The sequence below is a fragment of the Myotis nattereri genome (genome assembly GCF_964212035.1).
Source record: "Myotis nattereri genome assembly, chromosome: X".
Lineage (NCBI taxonomy): Eukaryota > Metazoa > Chordata > Mammalia > Chiroptera > Vespertilionidae > Myotis > Myotis nattereri.
Genome location: NC_138078.1, coordinates 97,164,718 through 97,187,352, shown reverse-complemented (window position 1 = coordinate 97,187,352; position 22,635 = coordinate 97,164,718). Strand labels below are relative to the sequence as shown.

At 39.8% G+C, this 22,635-nt stretch overlaps 1 protein-coding gene across 2 annotated transcripts in view; it reads left to right on the top strand.

Moving 5' to 3' along the window:
* Nucleotides 1-22,635, top strand: part of MORC4 (MORC family CW-type zinc finger 4) — a gene marked incomplete at its 3' end in the record, with an annotated part of 81,253 nt that overhangs the window by 5,091 nt on the left and 53,527 nt on the right. For both annotated transcript variants that reach the window (XM_081115065.1, XM_081115066.1), the window contains exons 3-5: nucleotides 9,614-9,746; nucleotides 16,089-16,306; nucleotides 17,018-17,165. In XM_081115065.1, coding sequence (XP_080971191.1) covers nucleotides 9,614-9,746; nucleotides 16,089-16,306; nucleotides 17,018-17,165 — 499 coding nt within the window. The remainder of the gene's footprint in view (nucleotides 1-9,613; nucleotides 9,747-16,088; nucleotides 16,307-17,017; nucleotides 17,166-22,635) is intronic.

The window sequence follows — 22,635 nt, the reverse complement described above, 5'->3', positions numbered from 1 at the left end:
TCAGTCAGTGTATGCTTAATTTCTAGTTGGTTCTTTATCACAACATCGAAGGTCTCATTAGATTTCTTGAGGATCTCACTACATTTATCAGCAGTTTCTAGAAAATTATGAAAGATCTTAAAAGTGTGGTTTTGAGCTCTATATCTTCCATTTCTGACATTTGCGTCCTGTTTCTTTGTCTCCGCATTTTTTTTATGTTTTCTTGGTGCACCCCCTAGTGGTCTTTGTGCGCAGTCTTGTTGTAGTTAAGCCTTGATTGTTGTAGGTAATACTAGGGGTGATTTGCCCTCAGGCCAAGTGGCTGTGAGAATCAGCTGTGTCTGTAGTAAGAGAACTTCTGTCCTCTAGGGAGGTGCTAATCTAGCCTTTGCCTGAGGCTATCCGGCAAATGCCTCTATGCAGGGCTTGGGCAGGGCAGGTCCCAGGGGATCAACAGGCCGGGCGGAGCGAGCAGTTATGGCTGCTCTCAGTCCCGTCCCCAGGGGCTCTGCCTCTCAGAGTCCCAGCAACCACTGCAAACCTCGGAGAGAAATCTGCCTTCGAGTTCCGACCAAAGCCAGACAGTCCCGCTTCTCCCGTTTGAGTCTGGGTCCCTAGAGACTCGCCCAGATCTGGAGCTCAGAGTCTGAGACTCCCTCCTGATTGAAACAGACAACCGCGCCCTCAGCCCCCAGCCTGCTCTGCATGCACTCCGCACCTTAGTATTTGACTTCAGCACTGCGCCTCCTCTGAGTCTAGGTATGCTATTCTCTTTCCTCCTAGTTGTAGAACTTCCACTCAGCCAGCCTTCCTGTGGTTCTGGGTGATGTCCGTTCCGTCTTTTAGTTGTATTTTTGAAGTGGTTGTTCGAGGCAGCAAACTCCGGTGTTTACCTATGCCGCCATCTTGGTTTCTCGAGAGTTCTTTCTAGATCTGTGAAATATGCTATTGGTATTTTAATGGGAAGTGCATTGAATTTATAGATTGCTTTGGGTAGTATGGACATTTTAATGATGTTGATTCTACCAATCCAGGAACACAATATGTTCTTCTATCTGTTTATGTCTTCCTCTATCTCTTTTTTCAACATCTTGTAGTTTTCTGAGTACAGGTCTTTTACCTCCTTAGTTAAGTTTATTCCTAAGTATCTTAATTTTTTTTTTGTGCATTGGTAAATGGGATTGTTTTTGTAATTTCTCTTTCTGTAATTTCACTATTGGTGTATAAAAATGCCATAGATTTCTTGGCATTAATTTTGTATCCTGCTACTTTGCTAAATTCATTTATTAAGCCTAATAATTTTTTGATTTGGTCTTTAGGGTTTTGTATGTATAGTATCATGTCATCTGCGAATAATGACAATTTTACCTCTTCTTTTCCAATTTGGATGCCTTTTATTTCTTCTTCTTGTCTGATCGCTATGTCTAGTACTTCTAGTACTATGTTGAACAGGAGTGGTGAAAGCGGGCATCCCTGTCTTGTTCCTGTTCTTAAGGGAAATGGTTTTAGTTTTTGCCCATTGAGTATGATGTTGGCTGTAGGTTTGTCATATAAGGCTTTTATTATGTTGAGGTATGATTCTTCTATTCCCATTTTGCTGGGTGTTTTTATCAGAAAAGGGTACTGGACTTTGTCAAATGCCTTTTCTGCATCAATCAATATGATTATGTGATTTTTGTCTCTCACTTTGTTTATGTGCTGTATCACGTTTATTGATTTGCGGATATTGTACCAGCCTTACATCTCCAGAATAAATCCCACTTGGTCATGGTGTATCATTTTTCTAATGTACTGCTGGATCCGGTTTGCAGAATCTTGTTGAGGATTTTAGCATCTATGTTCATCAGGGATATTGGCCTGTAACTCTCTTTCTTTGTGGTGTCTTTATCTGGTTTTGGGATTAGTGTAATGCTGGCTTCATAGAATGAGCTTGGAAGTGTGCCTACCTCTTGAATTTTTTGGAATAGTCTGAGAAGGATTGGTTTTAGTTCTTCCTGAATGTTCGGTAAAACTCCCCTGTGAAGTCATCTGGTCCAGGGCTTTTGTTTGCTGGAAGCTTTTTGATTACTGTTTCAATTTCATCAGTAGTTATCTGCCTATTCAATTTTTTTTACGCTTCCTGATTGAGTTTTGGAAGCTTGTATTTTTCTAGGAATGTGTCCATTTCGTCAAGGTTGTACAGTTTTTTGGAGTAGAGTTTTTCGTAGTATTTTTTGGCAATCCTTTGTATATCAGTAGGATCAGTTGTTACTTCACCTCTTTCATTTCTGATTTTGTTTATTTGGGTCCTCTCTCTTTGTTTCTTGGTGAGCCTGACAAGAGGTTCATCAATCTTGTTTATCCTTTCAAAGAACCAGCTCTTGATTTCATTGATTTTTTTTTTTTGTCTCTATGTCGTTTATCTCCACTCTGATCTTTATTATTTCCTTCCTTCTGGATACTGTGGGCTTTTCTTGTTGCTCTCTTTCTAATTCTTTAAGTTGTAAGGTTAGATAATTTATTACCAGTTTTTCTTATTTTTTGAGGTAGGCCTTTAGGGCTATGAATTTCCCTCTCAGGACTGCTTTCATTGTGTCCCATAGATATTGCATTGTTGTGTTTTCATTCTCATTTGTTTCCAGGATGCTTTTCATTTCTTCTTCGATCTCTTTGGTAACCCAATCATTGTTTAATAGCACGCTATTTAGCCTCCAAGTGTTTAATTTTTTTTCATTGTTTTTATTGTAGTTGATTTCTAGTTTTATGCCATTGTGATCTGAGAAGATGGTTGTTATGATTTCTATCCTTTTGAATTTGAAGAATCTTTGCCTGTGTCCTAATATGTGGTCTATCTTTGAAAATGTCCCATGTGCACTGGAGAAGAATGTATATTCTGTAGCTTTGGGGTGAAATATTCTGAAGATGTCAATTAAGTCCACCTGATCTAGTGAGTCATTTAGGATTGCTGTTTCTTTGCTGATTTTTTGTTTAGAGGATTTATCCAGTGGTGTCAGTCAGGTATTAAAGTACCCTACTATAACTGTATTACTATCGATCTCTCCCTTGATATCTTCCAGAAGTTGTTTTATGTATTTGGGTGTTCCTATATTGGGTGCATATATGTTTACCAGAGTTATATCTTCTTGTTAAATTGCTCCCTTTAGCATTATGTAGTGGCCTTCCTTATCTCTTGTTATGGCCTTTACTTTGAGGTCTATTTTATCAGATATAAGTATTGCAACCCCAGCTTTTTTGTCATTTCCATTTGCCTGAAGAATTTTTTTCCAGTCCTTCACTCTCAGTCTGTGTGAATCCTTTGTTCTGAGGTGGGTCTCTTGTAGATAGCAAATATATGGGTCATGTTTTCTTATCCATTCAGCTACCCTATATCTTTTGATTGGTGCATTTAATCCATTTACATTTAATGTTATTATTGATAAGTACTTGTTTGTTGTCATTTTTAGTCTTAATGTTTGTGTTTCTTCTTGCCTTTTTGTTTCTTCTTTTTACAGCAGCCCCTTTAGCATTTCTTGCATTGCTGGATTGGTGCTAATAAACTCTCTTAGCTTTTTTTTGTCTGTGAAAATCCTGATTCCACCTTCAATTTTGAATGATAGTCTTGCTGGGTATAGTATTCTTGGGTTCAGTCCCTTTCTTTGCATCATTTTGTATATTTCATTAATTCTCTTCTGGCCTGGTGTGTTTCTGTTGAAAAATCAGTTGATATTCTAATAGGAGATCCCTTGTAAGTAACTTTCTGTCTCTCTCTGGCAGCTTTTATGATTCTTACTTTGTCGTTGGTGTTTGCCTTTTAATTATGGTGTGTCTCGGTGTCGGTCTTTTGGGGTTCATCTTGTCTGGCACTCTATGTGCTTCTTGGACTTGCATAGTTTTTTTCTTGCCAATATCAGGGAAGTTTTCTGTCATTATTTCTTCAAACAGGTTTTCTATTCCTTGCTTCTCTTCCTCTCCTTCTGGTACCCCTGTTATGCAAATATTGTTTCGTTTTGTGTTGTTCCAAAGCTCCCTTAGGCTCTCCTCTTGCTTTTTAAATATTCTTTCCAGTTGCTGCTGTGTTTGTGTGTTTTTTCCTACCTTGTCTTCTAATTCGCTGATGCAGTCCTCAGCCTCTTGTAGTCTACTATTTAAGCCTTCCATTGTGTTCTTTATTGCAGCTATGTCATTCTTCATCTCCTCTTGGTTCCTTTTCATGTTGGTGACATTCTCATTCAGCTCCTTATAATTCTCATTGAGTTGTGTGTATTTGTCATCCAGCCGTTTTAGCATCCTTATAACCATTACTCTGAATTCTTTCTCTGATATGTTGCTAGCCTAGTTTCATTTAACTCGCTTTCTGGTGAAGTTTTTCTTTCCTTGGGGATTGCTTTTTTGTCTTCCCATGTTTTGCTGTAATGTTTTAATTGTAGATCAAATTGCTTTGCTACCCAGGTTCTTTTGGGTATGGTGCTGCTGGTGTGATCTCTCAGGTCTCCTGGGCTTGGTAATCTAGCATAGCTCCCTACTTGAGCTATTTGGGTTCTCTTGATGTAGGCCTGTGAGCTGGAAATGCACAACTGCAGTGTCTAGAAGTCAGCAGCAGCTGTGGAGGGAGGTGTCCCAATTTTTGCTGTCTTGTGCCCTTGGTTGAAGTCGCGCATGCCCAGCAGGGACTCACAGTGGCACTGGAAGAATGTGCAACTGTAGTGTCCAGAGTTCTATAGCTATGGGGTGGGCAGACTCAGTTTTTGCTGCTGCACCTGTGGTGGATAGGCACGTGCTCCCGGTGGCGGCTCACTGGGGCACCAACGGTGTGTTTGCCAGTGTGGTGTACTGAAGCAATCTGAAGGGCCCTGGCACTGAAGCCATATAATCGAGGCTTCTGTGGGCAGGTATCCAGGATGAGTGAATTCAGAATTTCTACTGCTGGTGGGGAGTGTGTCCCTGTTTGTCTAAGATCGCACCTAGCAGGGGTTCACAGCAGCTCCCAGGAGCGCCCTGTGGATAGATGGGCTCTGGGTACCTGCTTGTTGGAAATGTGCGACTATGGCGGTGAGTTTGCCAGCGCAGAGCTCTGAGGCACTCTGAGGGGCCCTGGCGCTAAAGATACGCAGCTGGGTTGTCTGTGGGCAGTTATTCAGGAAGAGGGAATTTAGAACTTCTACTGCGGGCAGTGTGCCCTTGTCTGTTCAAAATCACACCCAGTAGGGGTTCACAGTGGCATCCAAGAGCTGCCTATGGAGTGGTGTGCCCTGGAAGTCTGCATGCTGGAAATGCGCGAAATGTTGGAAACACACGAATGTTGGAAACACGGGAATGTGGTGTCTGGAGTTCTGCCACTGGGGTGGGGGGAGTTGCACTTACTGCTGCAGGAGCTGTGCACCTTTGGAGGTGGAGATCCCAGGGTCTGCGGGTTTGTGGGTGCGACAGCAGGATTTTGGCTGGAGTAGCTTCTGGGTCACGGGCAGTGTCCAAGGCCTGTCTGGGTGGTGGTGCTGATGAGTTCCTAGAAGAGGCCACTCTCCCCTTCAAGATGGCGTGGGTTCCATGCCCGAGTCCCGCAGTCCAGGGAGTGCCTTCAACAGTGGTAATCTTTCCCTGTCCAAGAGAGCCTGGTCTGCCAGCCCCTGCTGCTCCTGCTGGATTTAACTGTCCCTCACTCACTCACACGCACACCACACACATCCACACGCTCTCCTTTCATCCCCTCACTCACTCACTTCCTATCCCTCACCTTTGTCCTGCCAGCCACCATCTTCTAAATGGTATTATTATTATTATTATTCTCATCCTGCAGATAAGGATACAGAGGCTCAGAGCATTTCATTGACTTTTCCAAGGTTACATGTCTAGTAGGTGGCAAATCCAGGACTCAAACACCGGTCTTTTTTACTCCAAGTACCAAATAAAGAATGAAGTTAAAAAGGCCCACTGGGTCCTAGCTGGTTTGGCTCAGTAGCTAGAGCATCGGCCTGTGGACTAAAGAATCCTGGGTTTGATTCCAGTCAAGGGCACATGCCTGGGGTTGTGGGCTAGATCCCTGGTGGGGGGTATGTGCAAGAGGCAGCCAATCAATGATTCTCTCTCATCATTGATGTTTCCATCTCCCTCTTCCTTCCTCTCTATAATAAATAAAAAAATATATTTTTTAAAAAAGGCCCACTGGGACCAGGATGTGATTGTGAGGCTTGATACTTTAGTCTGAAGTTTTTTGTTTTTAAATATGACTTTTATTGACTTTAGAGAGAGAGGGAAAGAGAGAGAGAAACATCAAGGAGAGAGAATCATGGATAAGCTGCCTCCTGCACGCCCCTACTAGGGATTGAGACAGCAACCCGGGCATATGCCCTGACTAGGAATCAAACCATGATCTCCTGGTTCATAGATCCATGCTCAACCACTGAGCTACACCAACCAGGCTAGTCTGAAGTTTACTGAGCAGGGCAATGTCAGGATCAGAGCTGTGCTTCAGGAAAGTTAATCTTGCAGCAGTGTATAAAGACTTGGCTTTAAAAGTCTGGTGAGAAGGTTTTCACAATAATCCAGATGAGAGGGAATAAAAATGACTCGAATATCAAACTTGTGGTCATTTGAATGCTGACTATGTGTGTGTGTGTGTGTGTGTGTGTGTGTGAAACAGGAAGAAGAATAGCTTGTGTCAGAAGAGGGTGACCTTAATTTTAGATGCAAATAGTTTTAGATACTTGCAGGATGTCTGTAGGTACCTGTAAACTTGCAGGAATCCACATAGGCCATCCTTCTGGGACAGGAGAGGTTGGGAGACTCATGAAGCACTACCTCAAAGGCATCTCCCCAGGAGGGATAAATGGAGGTGAAAGAAGTCTTGACATGGGGTGGTGAACACACAGTACAATATGTAGATGATGTATTATAGAATTGTAAACCTAAGTATATGTAATTTTATTAACCAATGTCACCCAAATACATTCAATTAAATAAAAAAGCCATCTCCCCACTCTCCAGCCTGTCTCTCCAGGGAGGTTGTCATAGGACAATTTCTCATTGTCTTCCAGGTTCTGATGACAGTGCTTTTTTTTTTTTTTTAAGATCAGGGATCAGATGGACCAGGTTAGGGGATGAAATAGGTTGCCTGCAATCTGGTGTTGTATGCTCTTGTCTAGGTGGTAGGTGAGGAGAGGTAGAGTGCTACCCACTAAGGGTAGCACTGACCAGGTTAGCAGAGATAAGACTCCTTAGGATCTGGTAGTACATGTGTTGTGTGGGCCAGGTTAAGGGATAAAGACATCTCAGGATCTGCTAGTAGTGGGTAAGGGCAGAGGAGTAGAAATTCTCTCATTGTCTTACCTGTTCATAAGACTGGGTGGGTTGGGCCATGGGAAAAAGTACATCTGGCAGCATACACTTTTGGAGGGTAAGCAGCAAGAGATAGGATTGAAATCAGCCACCATATTGGTGGTTTATTATTATAAGTTCATTTGTTAAGGCTGATCTTGTTATTATTTTAATTTTATTTGTTAAGGCTAAATGAAAGGCCACTTAAAAACAAAAGTAAGTGCAAAGCTGAATTTACTGCTGTGACTGCCTCACTGATTTCTTTCCTGCAGCTCCAGCTGACCCTGGGCTCTTGCATGCCCCCTCCCCCCTGCACTCTACCAGCTTTCAGCCAAGGAGATAAAATATCTAGCTGCTCCTGGCAACTACCTTGTAACTCCTGAAGTGCCTTATTAAAACTCTTCAGTGTGTTCCTGTAAAGGAGAACCTACTAAAGTTTGGGCAACATTTGCATTAAGGGGGAAAAAAGTAAAAGTGATTTTATGAGAGGCTTGCAAGCCGATACAGTGAATGCACTGCTGTATGAATACAGAATTGGAATTGATATGTGTTACATTTTTGAACTGTGAATGTTTGCTTATGAAGTGTTAGAAAAAAGTTCTCTATGTGCAAAGTTTTCAAAGTAGACATGATGTCCTGTTGGTTGACAAGTTAAAGGTATCATTCTTAATGGCCCTGGCTTTCTGCCAGCAGGAGTGACTGATAGGTCCTAAAACAATTCAAGGCCTGTTTGCCAAATAGTTTCTTGAAACAATGTTGGCAGCTTCAAAATGCTGGATCCTTCTGTCAGTTAAAGAAAAAAATTAGTTCCCTCTGTTACAAAGTAAAACTTGTATTTCTGATAAAGCCACTCTTGCATATCAAACTCATAATTCCTGTCAAAAGTTGGCCCAATTGGTCTGCAACATGACACAGAGTTTTGGGCTTACCTAGTCCTTAAAGATTGACTCCATCAGACCTACCCATTTAGGACTATTGGTTATGACTTTTTCAGGTTACAGTCAGTAACAGTTTTATCACTGGTTCTGGGAACATCATTGTGGCCCTTAAAATTAATGTCTTGTTTTATATGATGGACATTCCACACATCGAAGTGGTTATAACTGATACTGTTAACTGTATTGTAAAAATTAATATTTTTAATATGTGTAATACTTCTCTTGCTTGTAAGAGATGTTCACAGTGGAGAAATGTCACAATTTGAATAGTGGTATTCAAATGGTGGGACCACTATACAGCCAGCCTCCCACTGGATCTCTCAGCCCAGCCATGTGCTATTAGTAAAGCAGTATAGGTTGCCAGAGAAAAGGCAAATGGTGGAAGGGAAGGTCTCAGTCTTGATTAAAGAGCTAGTAGAGACAGGAGTGCTTAAGAAACCTATTCAACAGATTGCACAAACTGCCCTCCCACTTGGGCCAGTAAATTTTGAGACAGTTAGTTGCACCACATGTGTCTGTGACTGACAATTATGTAAACTGGCTTCTCTGGCAAAAAAGATGTGGCCACTAGACAAAGGCAACTCCTGGTGTTGTGAACATGATGCGGATGTAAGATTGTGTCTATATTTGATGTCTTTGGACTTTTAAATAATTAACCTGTTATGAAGACCTAACTCAGGAGGAATTATGAAACTTTATTTTTTCTACTTTAATTCTATGTTCTCTATTTAATGAGGATTGGGAAGCCTCACCTTTAAGACTATTACAGAGTATCTAAGCAGAATCACTGTTTCTCCCTAAGCAAGCTTGTTTCTATCACTGGGATCTAGGCAGGCAATTAAATGTTTTGATTTTAACATCTAACTCTTTCAATGCCTCTTAGGCTATAAACATGGGTGATGATTATATCTGTGTTCTTTAGCAGAGGAATTTATGTAAAAAAGTAGAAAATAAGATTGTCACAATAAACTGTAATGTGTACAATACACATCTATTAGTACCAAAATTGTGATTTAGTTCTTCTCTACAACCATCCTTTACTATGTGTGTTCGTGAGCAGCAAAGTGGCTAAAAGACAAGAAGTAATGTGATGAAACAGAGCAAAATGCTTTTTATATAAGAAGATTTATTTTTTCCCACAGACTCTGAAGATTAAAGGAAGAAAAGCAGATCACAGATCAGACATTATATGAAAGAAAAATCAGCTTATAATTCCATCTGCTATCATATCTATTGTTTCCTATAACCTAGTATGTGCACTACCATTACTACTTCCTGCTCACCTTCTGGGACATCCACATGAAGGGAATAAAGAACATGTTCTATGTCTTAGGGGCATTGAACTAGAGATTTTATTAGAATATTAGGAAAAGCGATCTAATATTACAGATTTCTACCTTTTACAGATAATGCTGTAGATCCAGATGTATCTGCCAGGACGGTCTTTATAGATGTTGAGGAGGTCAAGAATAAATCTTGTTTGACCTTTACTGATGATGGATGTGGAATGACGCCTCATAAATTACACCGAATGCTCAGGTAAAAATGTTTCATTCTTTGTCTCTTGTTTTGTGTTCATGAACTATAGTTAAGGCTTAATAATTTTCTTTAATATTTTACTTTACCTTTATTCATTTAACAAATATTTATTGAGCATTTATTATGTGCCAGGGCACTGGTTATGAAATAGATACTGTTTTTGCCCTCACAGAACATACAGTCTAACTAGCAATTCAAATAATTAAGCAATCCTATATAATAAAACCCTAATATGCAAATTGACCAAACAGCAGAACGACCAGATGCTATGATACGCACTGACCACCAAGGTACAGACGCTCAACGCAGGAGTTGCCTCCTGGTGGTCAGTGTACTCCCACAGGGGGAGTGCAGCTCAGCCAGAAGCCAGGCTCAAGGCTGGAGAGTGCAGCGGCAGTGGCGGGAGCCTCTCATGCCTTCACAGCAGCACTAAGGACCCCTTGGGGGATGTCCGCCTGCCCCAAGGGGTTCCGAACTGTGAGAGGGCGCAGGCTAGGCTGAGGGACCCTCTCCCCCCCAGTTCACGAATGTCGTGCTTGTGCACCGGGCCTTTAATAATCATAATAAAAATGATAAGTATAATGATAAGAAAGTATAGGATGCCATGGGACAAGTCAGCAGGGGAACACAATCTGATCTAAGAGGTCAGGAAAAGTGCCATAGATGAAGTATTAGTTAAGAGCTAAGTGTGAGTAGTCAAGTTTAACAAGGTAAAGGAACAGGGTATGAAGGGATAGAATTCAGGTGAAGAGAAGAGCGAGTGCAAAATGTGGAGGCCATCACTGGTCTGGGACCTTCTATAATTTATATTAACCTAAATTACTTTTAGATCAGAAGTATTGGAATTGGGATGATCTTTGGATTAAAACTATGAATGTAGCTGTGTATGATCAAGCCCCATGAAAGATAAATACAAGGCATTTATATACATAATCTTTGAAGATTTTGCAGTAGAAATTCAAAGTCAGGAAATTCTTTTATAGCTGCTGAAACTTGTGATACCGATATGTATTGCCACTCTCAGTTCAGCTAATTACTTGAAAAGGTTTGTGGTTGAGAATGTACTTTATGATCTTCACATATCACTCAGTGAAAGATGAGTATTTTCTTAATTCCTTCCTTCTTTCTTCATTTTATTTAGCAGATGAGGTTGATTACTCTCCATCTGGCTTCCTGAACTAGTATGTGAAGCATGAGTAACAATGGAGGGATTCTATAGAAGGAAAAGGGCTTCAAACTATAGAATTAGAAAACATTAATTTTGTTGTAATTCTCTTTGAAGGTATTCTAATTCTGTAACCCTATTTGTAGGGAAATCCAGTTGATCCATCAAAGAAAAGAAATGAAATTTGGGCATAACTAATTATAAATTTGGTTATGTTTTACTACTCAGCAGTACCTTGTGTTTCAGACCCTCATAATTAAAAGAATGTTTGAGGAAAGCATCTAGAAGTGAGATAAAAATGTGTTCAGTATGTTGGTGAAGTTACAGAGCTGGCCATCACTTTTATCTGCTAAAGTTAATATTTTTTATTAAAATAAATACACTTTTAGATGGGATGGAACAAAAATATTTATATATCTAATTCTGCATGTACTAGTTTATTTTCTAAATCACTTATCTTCTGCCCTAGCTGGTTTGGCTCAGTGGATAGAGCATCGGCCTGCAGACTGAAGGGTCCTCGGTTTGATTCCGGTCACAGGCACATGCACAGGTTGTGGGCTCGATCCCCAATAGGGGACATGCAGGAGGCAGCCGATCAATGATTCTCTCTTATCATTGATGTTTCTATCTCTCTTTCCCTCTCTCTTCCTCTCTGAAATCAATAAAAATATATTTAAATAAATAAATCATTTATCTTTTTACCAACTCCTTCCCATCATACCTTATTCCAGTGATGTTGGTGTCAAATAGTGGGCCCAGCAGATCTTACCACTTTCCATTTTGTCTGTGGAAACTATGTCTGTGAAAATTGGTGCTTATAGTTACAAAGCAGGAGGAAAAAGGAGGATGGTTTTTTAAAATAATTGCAACAATTTTTGTTCCAGATTCATTCAACAAATTTATACTGGACACCTATGTGAAAGTCACTGGAGACAAAGTGGTGAACCAGTCAGACATGATCTTTGCTCTTAAGGGGCTGACAGTTAAAGAGAAATATAGAAAAGGATTGATTAGAAGCAATACTACTAAATAGGCTGTCCCACCTAGTAATAACTGCTATGAAAAAAGTAGTTTCTATGAGAACTAATCTATGGAATACAAAAAAGTCTACCCTTAAGAAATGACATTTGAGTTGAAATATGAAGAATGTGTAATATTCATTTAAAATTTCATTTCTTTCTTGGGGAACAAAACAGACCTAAACAGGTGGCAACCTCTTTCACCATAGCCTTTTCTGGCATTATCATGTCAAATATATTTCCCACCATTTTGAGCTGGGAAATTGTTCCTCATATTTAAAAGTTAATTTTAAAGAATTTTAAAAGTCCTGGATTATGTATGGTGTACGTGCTGGATTTTATTTCTGATCGTAACTTAAAACAAACTTCAATCTGTTAGGAGGTCCCATCTATTTAGAAGAGATCATTTAATCCAATCCTAACTTCTAGCCAAGGATTTCACTTAGCACAATTTCTTTTTTAAATAATTGAACTTTAGAGGTAGCTTTGAAAATTATTATTAAGTATATTAATTTTTCTTATATGGATTGGGGGAATATTACCTTTATATTTGGAAAAAATAATAAGAGGTAGATGTGAAAAATTGTTAAGCCTACAGAAATTCTATTTGATCTATAATGTTTCTTATAATCCTATCCACATTTTCCATCTCTTTATGGTAACCTTCCAATTTTCAGGCAAATAAAATAGTTATGTAACTGCAGCAACAGTTTCTCCATAAATACAGAATCCCATGAAAATCAAATAAAATAGGAAAAGCCTATCATTAAATTTATTTAAGGCCCATAATTAATTATCTTTAGCTTTTGTGATTAGTGTGTGAACCAGCTGGTCTATATATTCAGCTGCCTTGTTCAGCAAGGTGGAAAACCTCTTCTTTGAGAAGACAAGAATAAACAGCATCCACAGATCCATGGATTGAAGGATTTGCTTGCTACCTCTGCTCAGAAGTGCATTTCCTAGAAGGTCATTTTTAAAAACGACAGCAAGAGAATGGCAATGTGCTTAGTCTTTCATTCTTTGATATTGCATATTACATCACAATGTATCTAGGAAACAGCAGTGCCCACCCTTGTGTGTTCATGGATTTTCTAAGGTTTGTTTCATTGATCAGAGCCCCAATTTAAATTCACCTCTGTAGATTTTAGAATATTGACATTTTAATAAAGTTAGGAGCAAGCTGCTGTCTTCCTGAATTCCACTCAAAGAGCTGATATCCAAGCCCCCTTGATCTGTAAACACTGTTGTTTCTTACATGAAAGGATAGAACAGGACTTAGTGAAGTGAAACCACCTATCTAAGCCAAGCTATCTCTGTGGAAGATGAATGAGCTATACCAAACTATACAAAATTCATTCCTACAATTCTATTATTTATTGTGAGGGCTTTCATATTAGGTAGTTATTTGATTGGTATCTGGCATCCATTCTGCAATTTTCAGTTAAATAGAATACCTAAGTGGAATAAAAGAACACATGGGAAGAATGAAGTGGAACATAACAACAATATCCAGAGTTCCAGATTCTCTCTTCTCATTATTCATAACCTTTTCCATTTCTTGTTCTGGCCCTACCCTACTACTTACTTTCTCAACCTTGTACAGCCATTTGGTCTTCTCAAACTAAGTAACACAATCAGGGTTTATACTCACAAAAGGGAAGAGATGATAGATGGCAGAAAGGTCAGGAATGGCTAGGAAATTAAGAGAGTAATAAAGAATTTTGTTTTCACTACTTTCTCTTGACCACCTAACTGAAATTTTTGTAGCATTAGAGAAAGTTTAAGTTCAGATAACCATGTAGGTTCATTTCACATGGTAGGTTACTGCTTATGAAGAGCCTTGAGTTTTATGTATGATATTAGGTCTGAAGTGGAGCTAGAGGATAGCACACGACAATTCTCAGTGACTTCTAGAGTTAGTTTAAAATTCAAGTTTGAATATTATCTATATATAAAAAACCCTAATATGCAAATAGACCGAACAGTGGAACAACCGAACAACTGAAGAACCGATTGCTATGACGTGCGCTGACCACCAGGGGGCGCATGCAGACCATGGGGGGCATCCACCGGCAGGATGGTGGAGCAGGTGAGCGGGGGCGCCAGAACAAGGTGGGGCGCCAGTCGCTGTCATCAGGGTGAGCCTCTGGTGGTTACTGAAAATTCTTTGCTCCCGCACGCCGCAGTCCCATCCAGCGCTTGCACCTGCTGCCGGCACTGGCCCTGCTGGCACCTGCAGCTGACACTGGAGACACCGCTCGCACCCGCTGCCGGCACCTGGCGCCGGTCCTGATTGCTCAGCACCATAAGCAGGTGCAAGCAGCGGCTGCCAGCACTGATTGCCCTTGAGGGCTTCTCCACCTCCCCCTGCTCCTGAGGGGTGACCAGGGTAGCAGCCTCTGCTCACACCCACTGCTGGCACTGGTCCCAATCGCTATGTGCCATCAGCAGGTGCAAGCGGGGTGTTAGCACATGGGAGCAGCGGTGGCAGGAGCAGGGCTGCTAGCAGAGAGGGGACCAGGGGCGGCAGTGGGAGGGACCAGGCAGGGGCGCGGAGGATAGGCTGAGACCTGCCCCTGTGCCCACCACAGCCTTGAGGCCCAGAGTTCCTTTCAAGGTGCATGAATTCATGCACTGGGCCCCTAGTTTTATAATATATTGTGCATATAGTATATAATTTATTCCTCATAATAACCACATCTTTTATATCCAGTTTTTTTCTTTAGAAGAATAGGAATGCCCTAATCTTACCAACCTCTGTAAGTTTATTTCCTGGAATACTAAGGCCCGTAGACAGCAGAAACACAATAGTCTTTGGGATTTTCAAATAAACTACTGCCCTAGAAATTACTTTTCCTTGTGTTATATTTATTTGTAGGTGCACAAAGCTCTTGTAAATTGTCTACTCTAGAAGGACGTAACACTTTGAAAAAGAAAATTAAAAGATGGTACTCCTTCTTAGGGAAAACACAAACCACAGTCTTCAGGAAGTGGAAGCCAGGCAACTCAATCCTGCTCAAAAGTAAAAGAACCAAGGCCATGCTGCTCAGACATAGCATATAGAGTATCTATTTTATTGATATTGGAGAAGCATCTAATCTGTAACATATGAAATCTTTCCTTAGACTGTAACACAAGGGCAAGAATCTTGTATCTTTTTATTAACAGTTTTGTCTCCAGTATTTAGCACAATGCATGGCACATAATAGGTACTTAGTAAATATTTATTGAATGAATGATAGTGTATAACACTATAAACTTAGTCAATCTGGAAAGAAATAATCCTTAAAATTAGTTTTATTTGTGGTGAGGGAAGATATATGAGGAAGATAATAATAATCATTTTCTAGGTTTCATATCTTTTTTTTTTTGGTTCTATTATTCTGTTGCATGTTTGAATGGAGAATGTATAAAAGGGAAAAGATCTGACTCCCAGATTAAGCTGATCATAAGGAGATACAGAGATTGTTGAGGTGACTCAGTGAAATGCCCTTAATAGAACAAGAGAGACTTTATACTGCAGCTGTTTGCTGATACTCAGAGGCAGAACTACCTATTTTTATCCCTTGGCCACATTCCAACAAACTGTCCCAGCAGATGAAGCAGAGGGTAAGAATTGGAAGGGTTATCTTTTGGTTGGAGAGTTGAAATTGTTTAGATATATAACCTTTGACTTTCAGATTTCTAGAAGGTGATGTAACCAGGTTAGGGGATGCCTCGACTGGCACCTCTGACCAGTGCCACTATCTGGTACTTTTGCTACCCTCTATACAGTGTACTCTGAGATAACCACGCTTTTTACCCTACCTTAACCTTCCTATTAGCAATCAGAGCCATTTTCTCTAGACCCATGGACTTCTCCAGCTATCTTTGCTAGTAAAAAGAGGCCGCCTTTACATTTATAGAATGGGACACTAATGTACTGGAAGTATTTATGCACACACAAACCACACAGTAAAATCAGTCCCATTACCCCATAGTAATTTCCTATGTTTTTAACTTAATAGTTTTGCCCAGAATATCAACAGAAAAAAAGGAATGACGTTTTACAAGTGTTACTCATTTGTAAGCTAAACATTCTGCTTGCCACCTATCGTAGGATGCTTTTTATCTTTCTGCTTTCTTTTTTCTGATTTATTTTTTCTTGTGTAATTACAGCTTTGGCTTTACAGATAAAGTAATAAAGAAGAGCCAGTGTCCCATCGGGGTCTTTGGTAATGGTTTCAAGTCAGGCTCCATGCGGCTAGGAAAGGACGCTCTTGTCTTCACCAAGAATGGGGGTACTCTCACTGTTGGACTCCTATCACAGACCTACCTGGAATATGTCCAGGCCCAGGCAGTTATTGTGCCAATTGTTCCATTCAACCAGCTAAACAATATCCTTTCTGGAAATGTTGGTTAAACATTAGTCTAATCTGATATTTTGATAGAAACCTCTTTCTTCACAACAAATCCAGCTATCAATTCAACTGTCCTAAACTTAACTTGAATTCCCCCTATTAAATGTTTTTTTTAAAAAAATAACTGGACAATTGACAGAAGCCTAGAAATGTTTTTGTTGTATGGAAAATTTCGCTGTTATGTGATTTGATCTCTATCTCTCCCACACCACCACTCCTTTGGTAAAGTGCCCCCTCTCTCTTATTTTTCTTCTAAGGGCAGCTACATTTATATCATACTCCTAGAAACCTTCTATTCATCAGCTTATCTGATGGCAGAATCACTCATTTCCCCATTCCTAGACAAGCTGTTATTTTTATTAGATACCAGGTCGTCTTGACCCAAGCAGTAAAGCAGTGAAGTTTGAGCTCATTGCTTCCAAAGGGTCTGAAAATTCAGCCTTTGATCTGTTTTGTAAATATAGGACAGTCTTTACATTATATTTTTGAAGCTATATTCTGCAGGGGTAACTGATTTTTATGTTTGTCTCTACAACCTTTATTCATTTTGCCTTTTCCTTTCTTCTGTAGCAGCGATACCCGCTTTATGTCTATATTTTGTCTAAACATACAACACAAAAGGCAGATCTTCCTAATTATAGCATCTTCTTAAAATATTAAGTTTTCTTTGACTGTATTTGGTTTTACAAAAAATGATTATTACTGAGGATTCCTTGCCCAGCCTAGAAGCCATCTTGAACTATTCAATTTTCAACAGTGAAAATGACCTGCTGTCCCAGTTTGATGCCATCCCAGGCAAAAAAGGCACTCGTGTTCTCATTTGGAACATCCGCAGGTATAGTATACCAAGGGTGATAGATTTTAATAAGCAAAGGTAGTATGATGAAGTACATTTTAATAAATTTCTAGAGAAGCAGAGTAGATAAATTTTGATAGATATTTGCATTTCATTGCATACTTTTTCTTAACTTTTGTATAACCACAGATCTGTGAGAGATAGTGGTTCTTATTAGTAAAATGTGGAGCTTGATAATGAAGAGACATGCATATCCTGAAGCTATTGCCACAAATAATCAAGACAGTTCAATGTTATTCTAAAATATTTAGAATCCATTATACATATCTATTTTATATTTATGGTCACTGTTTTGAGATAGGTACATGATAGTTATTTAACTTATTTGACTGAAAATAAAATGTGAAAACTAGACATTAACAAGCATTTTCCTTAAGATTGGGAACAAGACAAGGATGTCTGCCTTCACCACCCTTATTCAAAATACTCCTTGAAGTCCTAGCCACAGCAATCAGACAAGAAGAAGAAATAAAAGGTATCCAAGTTGGAAAGGAAGAAGTAAAATTGTCATTATTTGCAGATGACATGATAGTGAATATAGAGAACTCTAAAGATTCCACCAAAAAAACTAGAACTGATAAATGAATTCAGTAAAATAGCAGGATACAAACTAAATATCCAGAAATCAGTTGCATTTTTGTACACCAATAATGAACTATCAGGGAAACTAAGAAAACAATCCCACTCGCAATTACTTCAAAAAGAATAAAAATACCCAGAAATAAATTTAAGCAAGGATGTAAAAGACGTGTACTGGAAAAGTATAAGACACTGAAGAAAGAAATTAAAGAAGGTACAAATAAGTGTGTTCATGGATTGGAAGAATTAACATCATTGAAATGTCCATAATACCTAAAGCAATTTTTAGATTCAATGCAATTCTTATTAAAATACCAATGACATATATTACAGATCTAGAACAAATATTCCAAAAATTTATATGGAACCACAAAAGATCCTGAATAGCCACAGCAATCTTGAGAAAGAAGAACAAATTTGGAGGAATCATACTACCTGATATCAAACTATAGTACAAGGTCATAATAATAAAAACAGTGGTACTTGCATAAAAACATATATAGAGGTCAAGGGAATAGAATAGCCCAGAAATAAACCCATGCTTTTATAGTCAATTAATATTTGACAAAGGAATCAAAACATGCAATGGCATAAAGACAGTCTATTCAGTAAATTGTGTTGGGAAAATTGTACAGATATGAAACTAGACCACCTTTTTACAACATACACAAGGATAAACTCAAAATGGATAAAAAAACTTAAATGTAAGACGTGAAACCATAAAAATCCTAGAAAAAAAAACATAGGCAGTAAAATCTTGGACATTTCTTGTAGCAATATTTCTTCTGATATATCTCCTCAGGCAAGGGATACAAAAAAAAAATGGGAATACATCAAACTAAAAAGTTTTGCACAGCAAAGGAAACCGTCAACAAAATGAAAAGAGAACCCACTGAATGGGAGACATTCTTGCTGAATACATCTGATAAGGAGTTAATACCCAAAATGTATAAAGAACTCATTAAACTGGACACCAAAAGAATAAACTATCCAATTTAAAAATGGGCATGGGATGTGCTCTCCCTCTCCTTTCCCCAGACACACTCTTTGGAGCATGCCTTTCCCCCTCTTCCCTCAGGCATGTTAGTTTTGCTTTCTTTCTCCTAAGCTCCAAGGGCCCCTCTTTTGCCTCTATAACATGTTTTTTAAGTCATACACCCCAGCTGGTTCACTTCTACCTCTGTGCCTTTCTAAATAAACTTTTGCTTGTATTTGAGTTCTTGGCTCTGAATTCTTTATTAGCCGAACTCAAGGCTGGGGTGTAATTCCACCATTAACATTGAGAGGGATTAGTATTCCTTCATTTGTGGGGTAGCAGTAGTCTCCCTACAGAACAGAGACTTCGGATTTGTCTCCTGATGACTGTTTTGCTTCTTGATTGTGCTTGACCTCTCCAGGACAGGGCTTCATCTTTTCTTTCCCAGTCTCAAAAATAAAAAATAAAAAAAAAATGGGCACAGGACCTGAAGAGACACTTCTCCAAAGAGGACATTCAGATGATCAATAGGCATATGAAAAGATGCTCAAAATCACTAATCATCGACAAATGCAAATTAAAACTACAAAGAGATATCACCACACACCTGTCAGAATGATTATCATCAATAAATCAACAAACCACAAGTGTGGAGGATGTGGAGAAAAGGGAACCTTTGTGCACTATTGGTGGGAATGCAGGTTGGTGAAGCCACAATGCAAAGCAGTATGGAATTACCTTGAAACATTAAAAATGGAAATGCCTTATGAAGCAGCAATTCCACTTTGGGGAATTTATCTGAAGAAACCCAAAATACTAATCCAAAAGAATAAATGACCCCTATGTTCATTGCAACGTGTTTATAATAGCCAACATTTGGAAGCAGCCTAAGTGTCCATCAGTAGATGAGTGGATAAAGCATCTATGGTACATTTACACAGTGGAATACTACTCAGCTGTTAAAAGAAGGAAATCTTACCTTAGCAACAGCATAGATAGACCTGGAGATTATGCTAAGTGAAATAAGTCAATCAGATAAATACCATATGATTTCAGTCATATGTAGAATCTAATGAACAAAATGAACTAGTAAGCAAAATAGAGACAGATTCATAAATAGAGCGCAGGCTGACAGCTGTTGGAAGAGGGGTTGGGAAACTGGGTTGGGGGTTGGAGGGATTGAGCGAAAAAGAAAAAAAGAAAAATCTCACGGACATGGACAACAGTGTGGTGACTGCAGCAGGGAGGTGGAACTGGAGAAGAGTATATGGGGGATAAATGGTGATGGATGAAGACATGACTTGAGGCGGTGAACACACAATACAGGGTACAGATGATGTGAAGTGGAATTGTGTACCTGTAAACTGTATAATTTTGTAAACCAATGTCACCCCAATAAATTCAGTAAAAAGGGAATAAAAGGAAAAGAGACATAAGGGTAACAAAGCACAACACAATATTTAAAAATAAAGACCTCTGTATTAGTGGTTTAGAGGGGCTGAATTAGAAGTAGAAAAATCTTTTTTTTTTAAATTAAATCTTTATTGTTCATATTATTACAGTTGCTCCTCTTTTTCCCCCCCATAGCTCCCCTCCACCCAGTTCCCACCACACCTTCTGCCCTTACCCCCCCCACACCACTGTCCTCATCCATAGGTGTGCGATTTTTGTCCAGTCTCTTCCCACACCCCTTTCCCCAGAGAAATGTTAGATTCATTTGTTGATAGATATGTATTTGTTGTTCATAATTTTTATCTTTACCTTTTTCTTCTTCTTCCTCTTCTTAAAGGATACCTTTCAGCATTTCATCTAATACTGGTTTGGTGGTGATGAACTCCTTTAGCTTTTTCTTATCTGTGAAGCTCTTTATCTGACCTTCAATTCTGAATGATACCTTTGCTGGGTAAAGTAATCTTGGTTGTAGGTTCTTGCGATTCATCACTTTGAATATTTCTTGCCACTCCCTTCTGGCCTGCATAGTTTCTGTTGAGAAATCAGCTGACAATCGTATGGGTACTCCCTTGTAGGTAACTAACTGTTTTTCTCTTGCTGCTTTTAAGATTCTCTCTTTGTCTTTTGCTCCTGGCATTTTAATTATGATGTGTCTTGGTGTGGTCCTCTTTGGATTCCTTTTGTTTGGGGCTCTCTGTGCTTCCTGGACTTGTAAGTCTATTTCTTTCACCAGGTAGGGCAGTGGTTCTCAACCTTCCTAATGCCACAACCCTTTAATACAGTTCCTCATGTTGTGGTGACCCCCAACCATAAAATTATTTTCATTGCTACTTCATAACTGTAATTTTGCTACTGTTATCAATCGTAATGTAAATATCTGATATGCAGGATGTATTTTCATTGTTACAAATTGAAAATAATTAAAGCATATGATTAATCACAAAAATAATATGTAATTATATATGTGTTTTCCGATGGTCTTAGGTAACCCCTGTGAAAGTGTTGCTCGGCCCCCAAAGGGGTCGCGACCCACAGGTTGAGAACTGCTGAGGTAGGGGAAGTTGTCTGTCATTATTTCTTCAAATAGGTTTTCAATATCTTGCTCTCTCTCTTCTTCTGGCACCCCCATAATTCTGATGTTGGTATGCTTAAAGTTGTCCCAGAGGCTCCTTACACTATCTTCATATTTTTGGATTCTTTTTTCTTTTTTCTTTTCTGGTTGGGTGTTTTTTGCTTCTTTCTATTTCAAATGTTTGACTTGATTCTTGCGATCCTCTAGTCTGCTGTTGGATCTCTGTATATTATTCTTTATTTCAGTCAGTGTATGCTTAATTTCCAGTTGGTCCTTTTTCATATCCTTGAGGGTCTCACTAAATTTCTTGAGGGTCTCACTAAATTTATCGGCGGTTTCTAGAAAATTCTTGAAAAACCCTATAACCATGGTTTTGAACTCTATATCCAGTAGTTTGCTTTCCTCCATTTCTGTAATTTGTGACCTGTTTCTTTGTCTCTGCATTTTGGCTGCTTCCCTGTGTTGGTAGAGTGGCTTTCTGTGCTAAGTGTCCCATAGTGCCCAGTGGCTCAGCCTCCTCAATTACCTGAGGTGGACACTCTTGGTGCATCCCTTTGTGGGCTTTGTGCACAGTCTTGTTGTAGTTAAGCCTTGATTGTTGTAGGTATCACTGGGAGGAATTGACCTCCAGGCCAATTGTCTGTGAGAATCAGCTGTGTCTATGGTGGGAGAACTTCTGTGCTGGAGACACCCTTCTGGGGCAAGACTTGCTTCAGTGGGGCTTTGGTGCTCACTGAGTCTGCCCCCTGAGTGTGTCCCTTATGGATCTGAGGAGTTGTTATTGGATGGTCCCACTCTGACCACTGGGTACACTGGCTCTTGAATCTCTAAGGAGGTGCTAATTTAGCCTCTGCTTGAGGCTACCCAGCAGGAGCTACGGAGAGATCTGCAGATTCGTCTTCTTTGTTTGGTGTTTGGAGGTGCCCAGATGAGGCCCAGCTGTGAAGCAATGCAAGCTGCTGTGGGGCCTTGGGCCTTCTTTTGGATGCTCTGTGTATCTCTGACCCAGCTGCAGTTTGTTAGGTAATTTTAGATTGCAAAGGACCAGGCCATTCATATGCAAAAGCCTCTGCACACAGCTTGGGTGGGGCAGGGTCTCAGGGAATCAACAGGGCGAAGCAAACAGCTATGGCTGATCCTCAGCCCTGCCCTAAGAGGCCCCAGGTCTCAGGGTCCCTTAGTAATCACTGCAAGCACCTGTGAGAGAACGTCACCCTCGAGTTCCACCCAATGCCAGACAGTCCAGTTTCTCCTCGTATGAGTCTGGGTCCCCAGAGACTCGCCTGGAACTGGAGTTCAGAGCAGTCGGGTGCTTGAGACTCCCTCCCAATTGAAAAAGACAACCATGTCCTCATTTGCCAGCCCTTTCC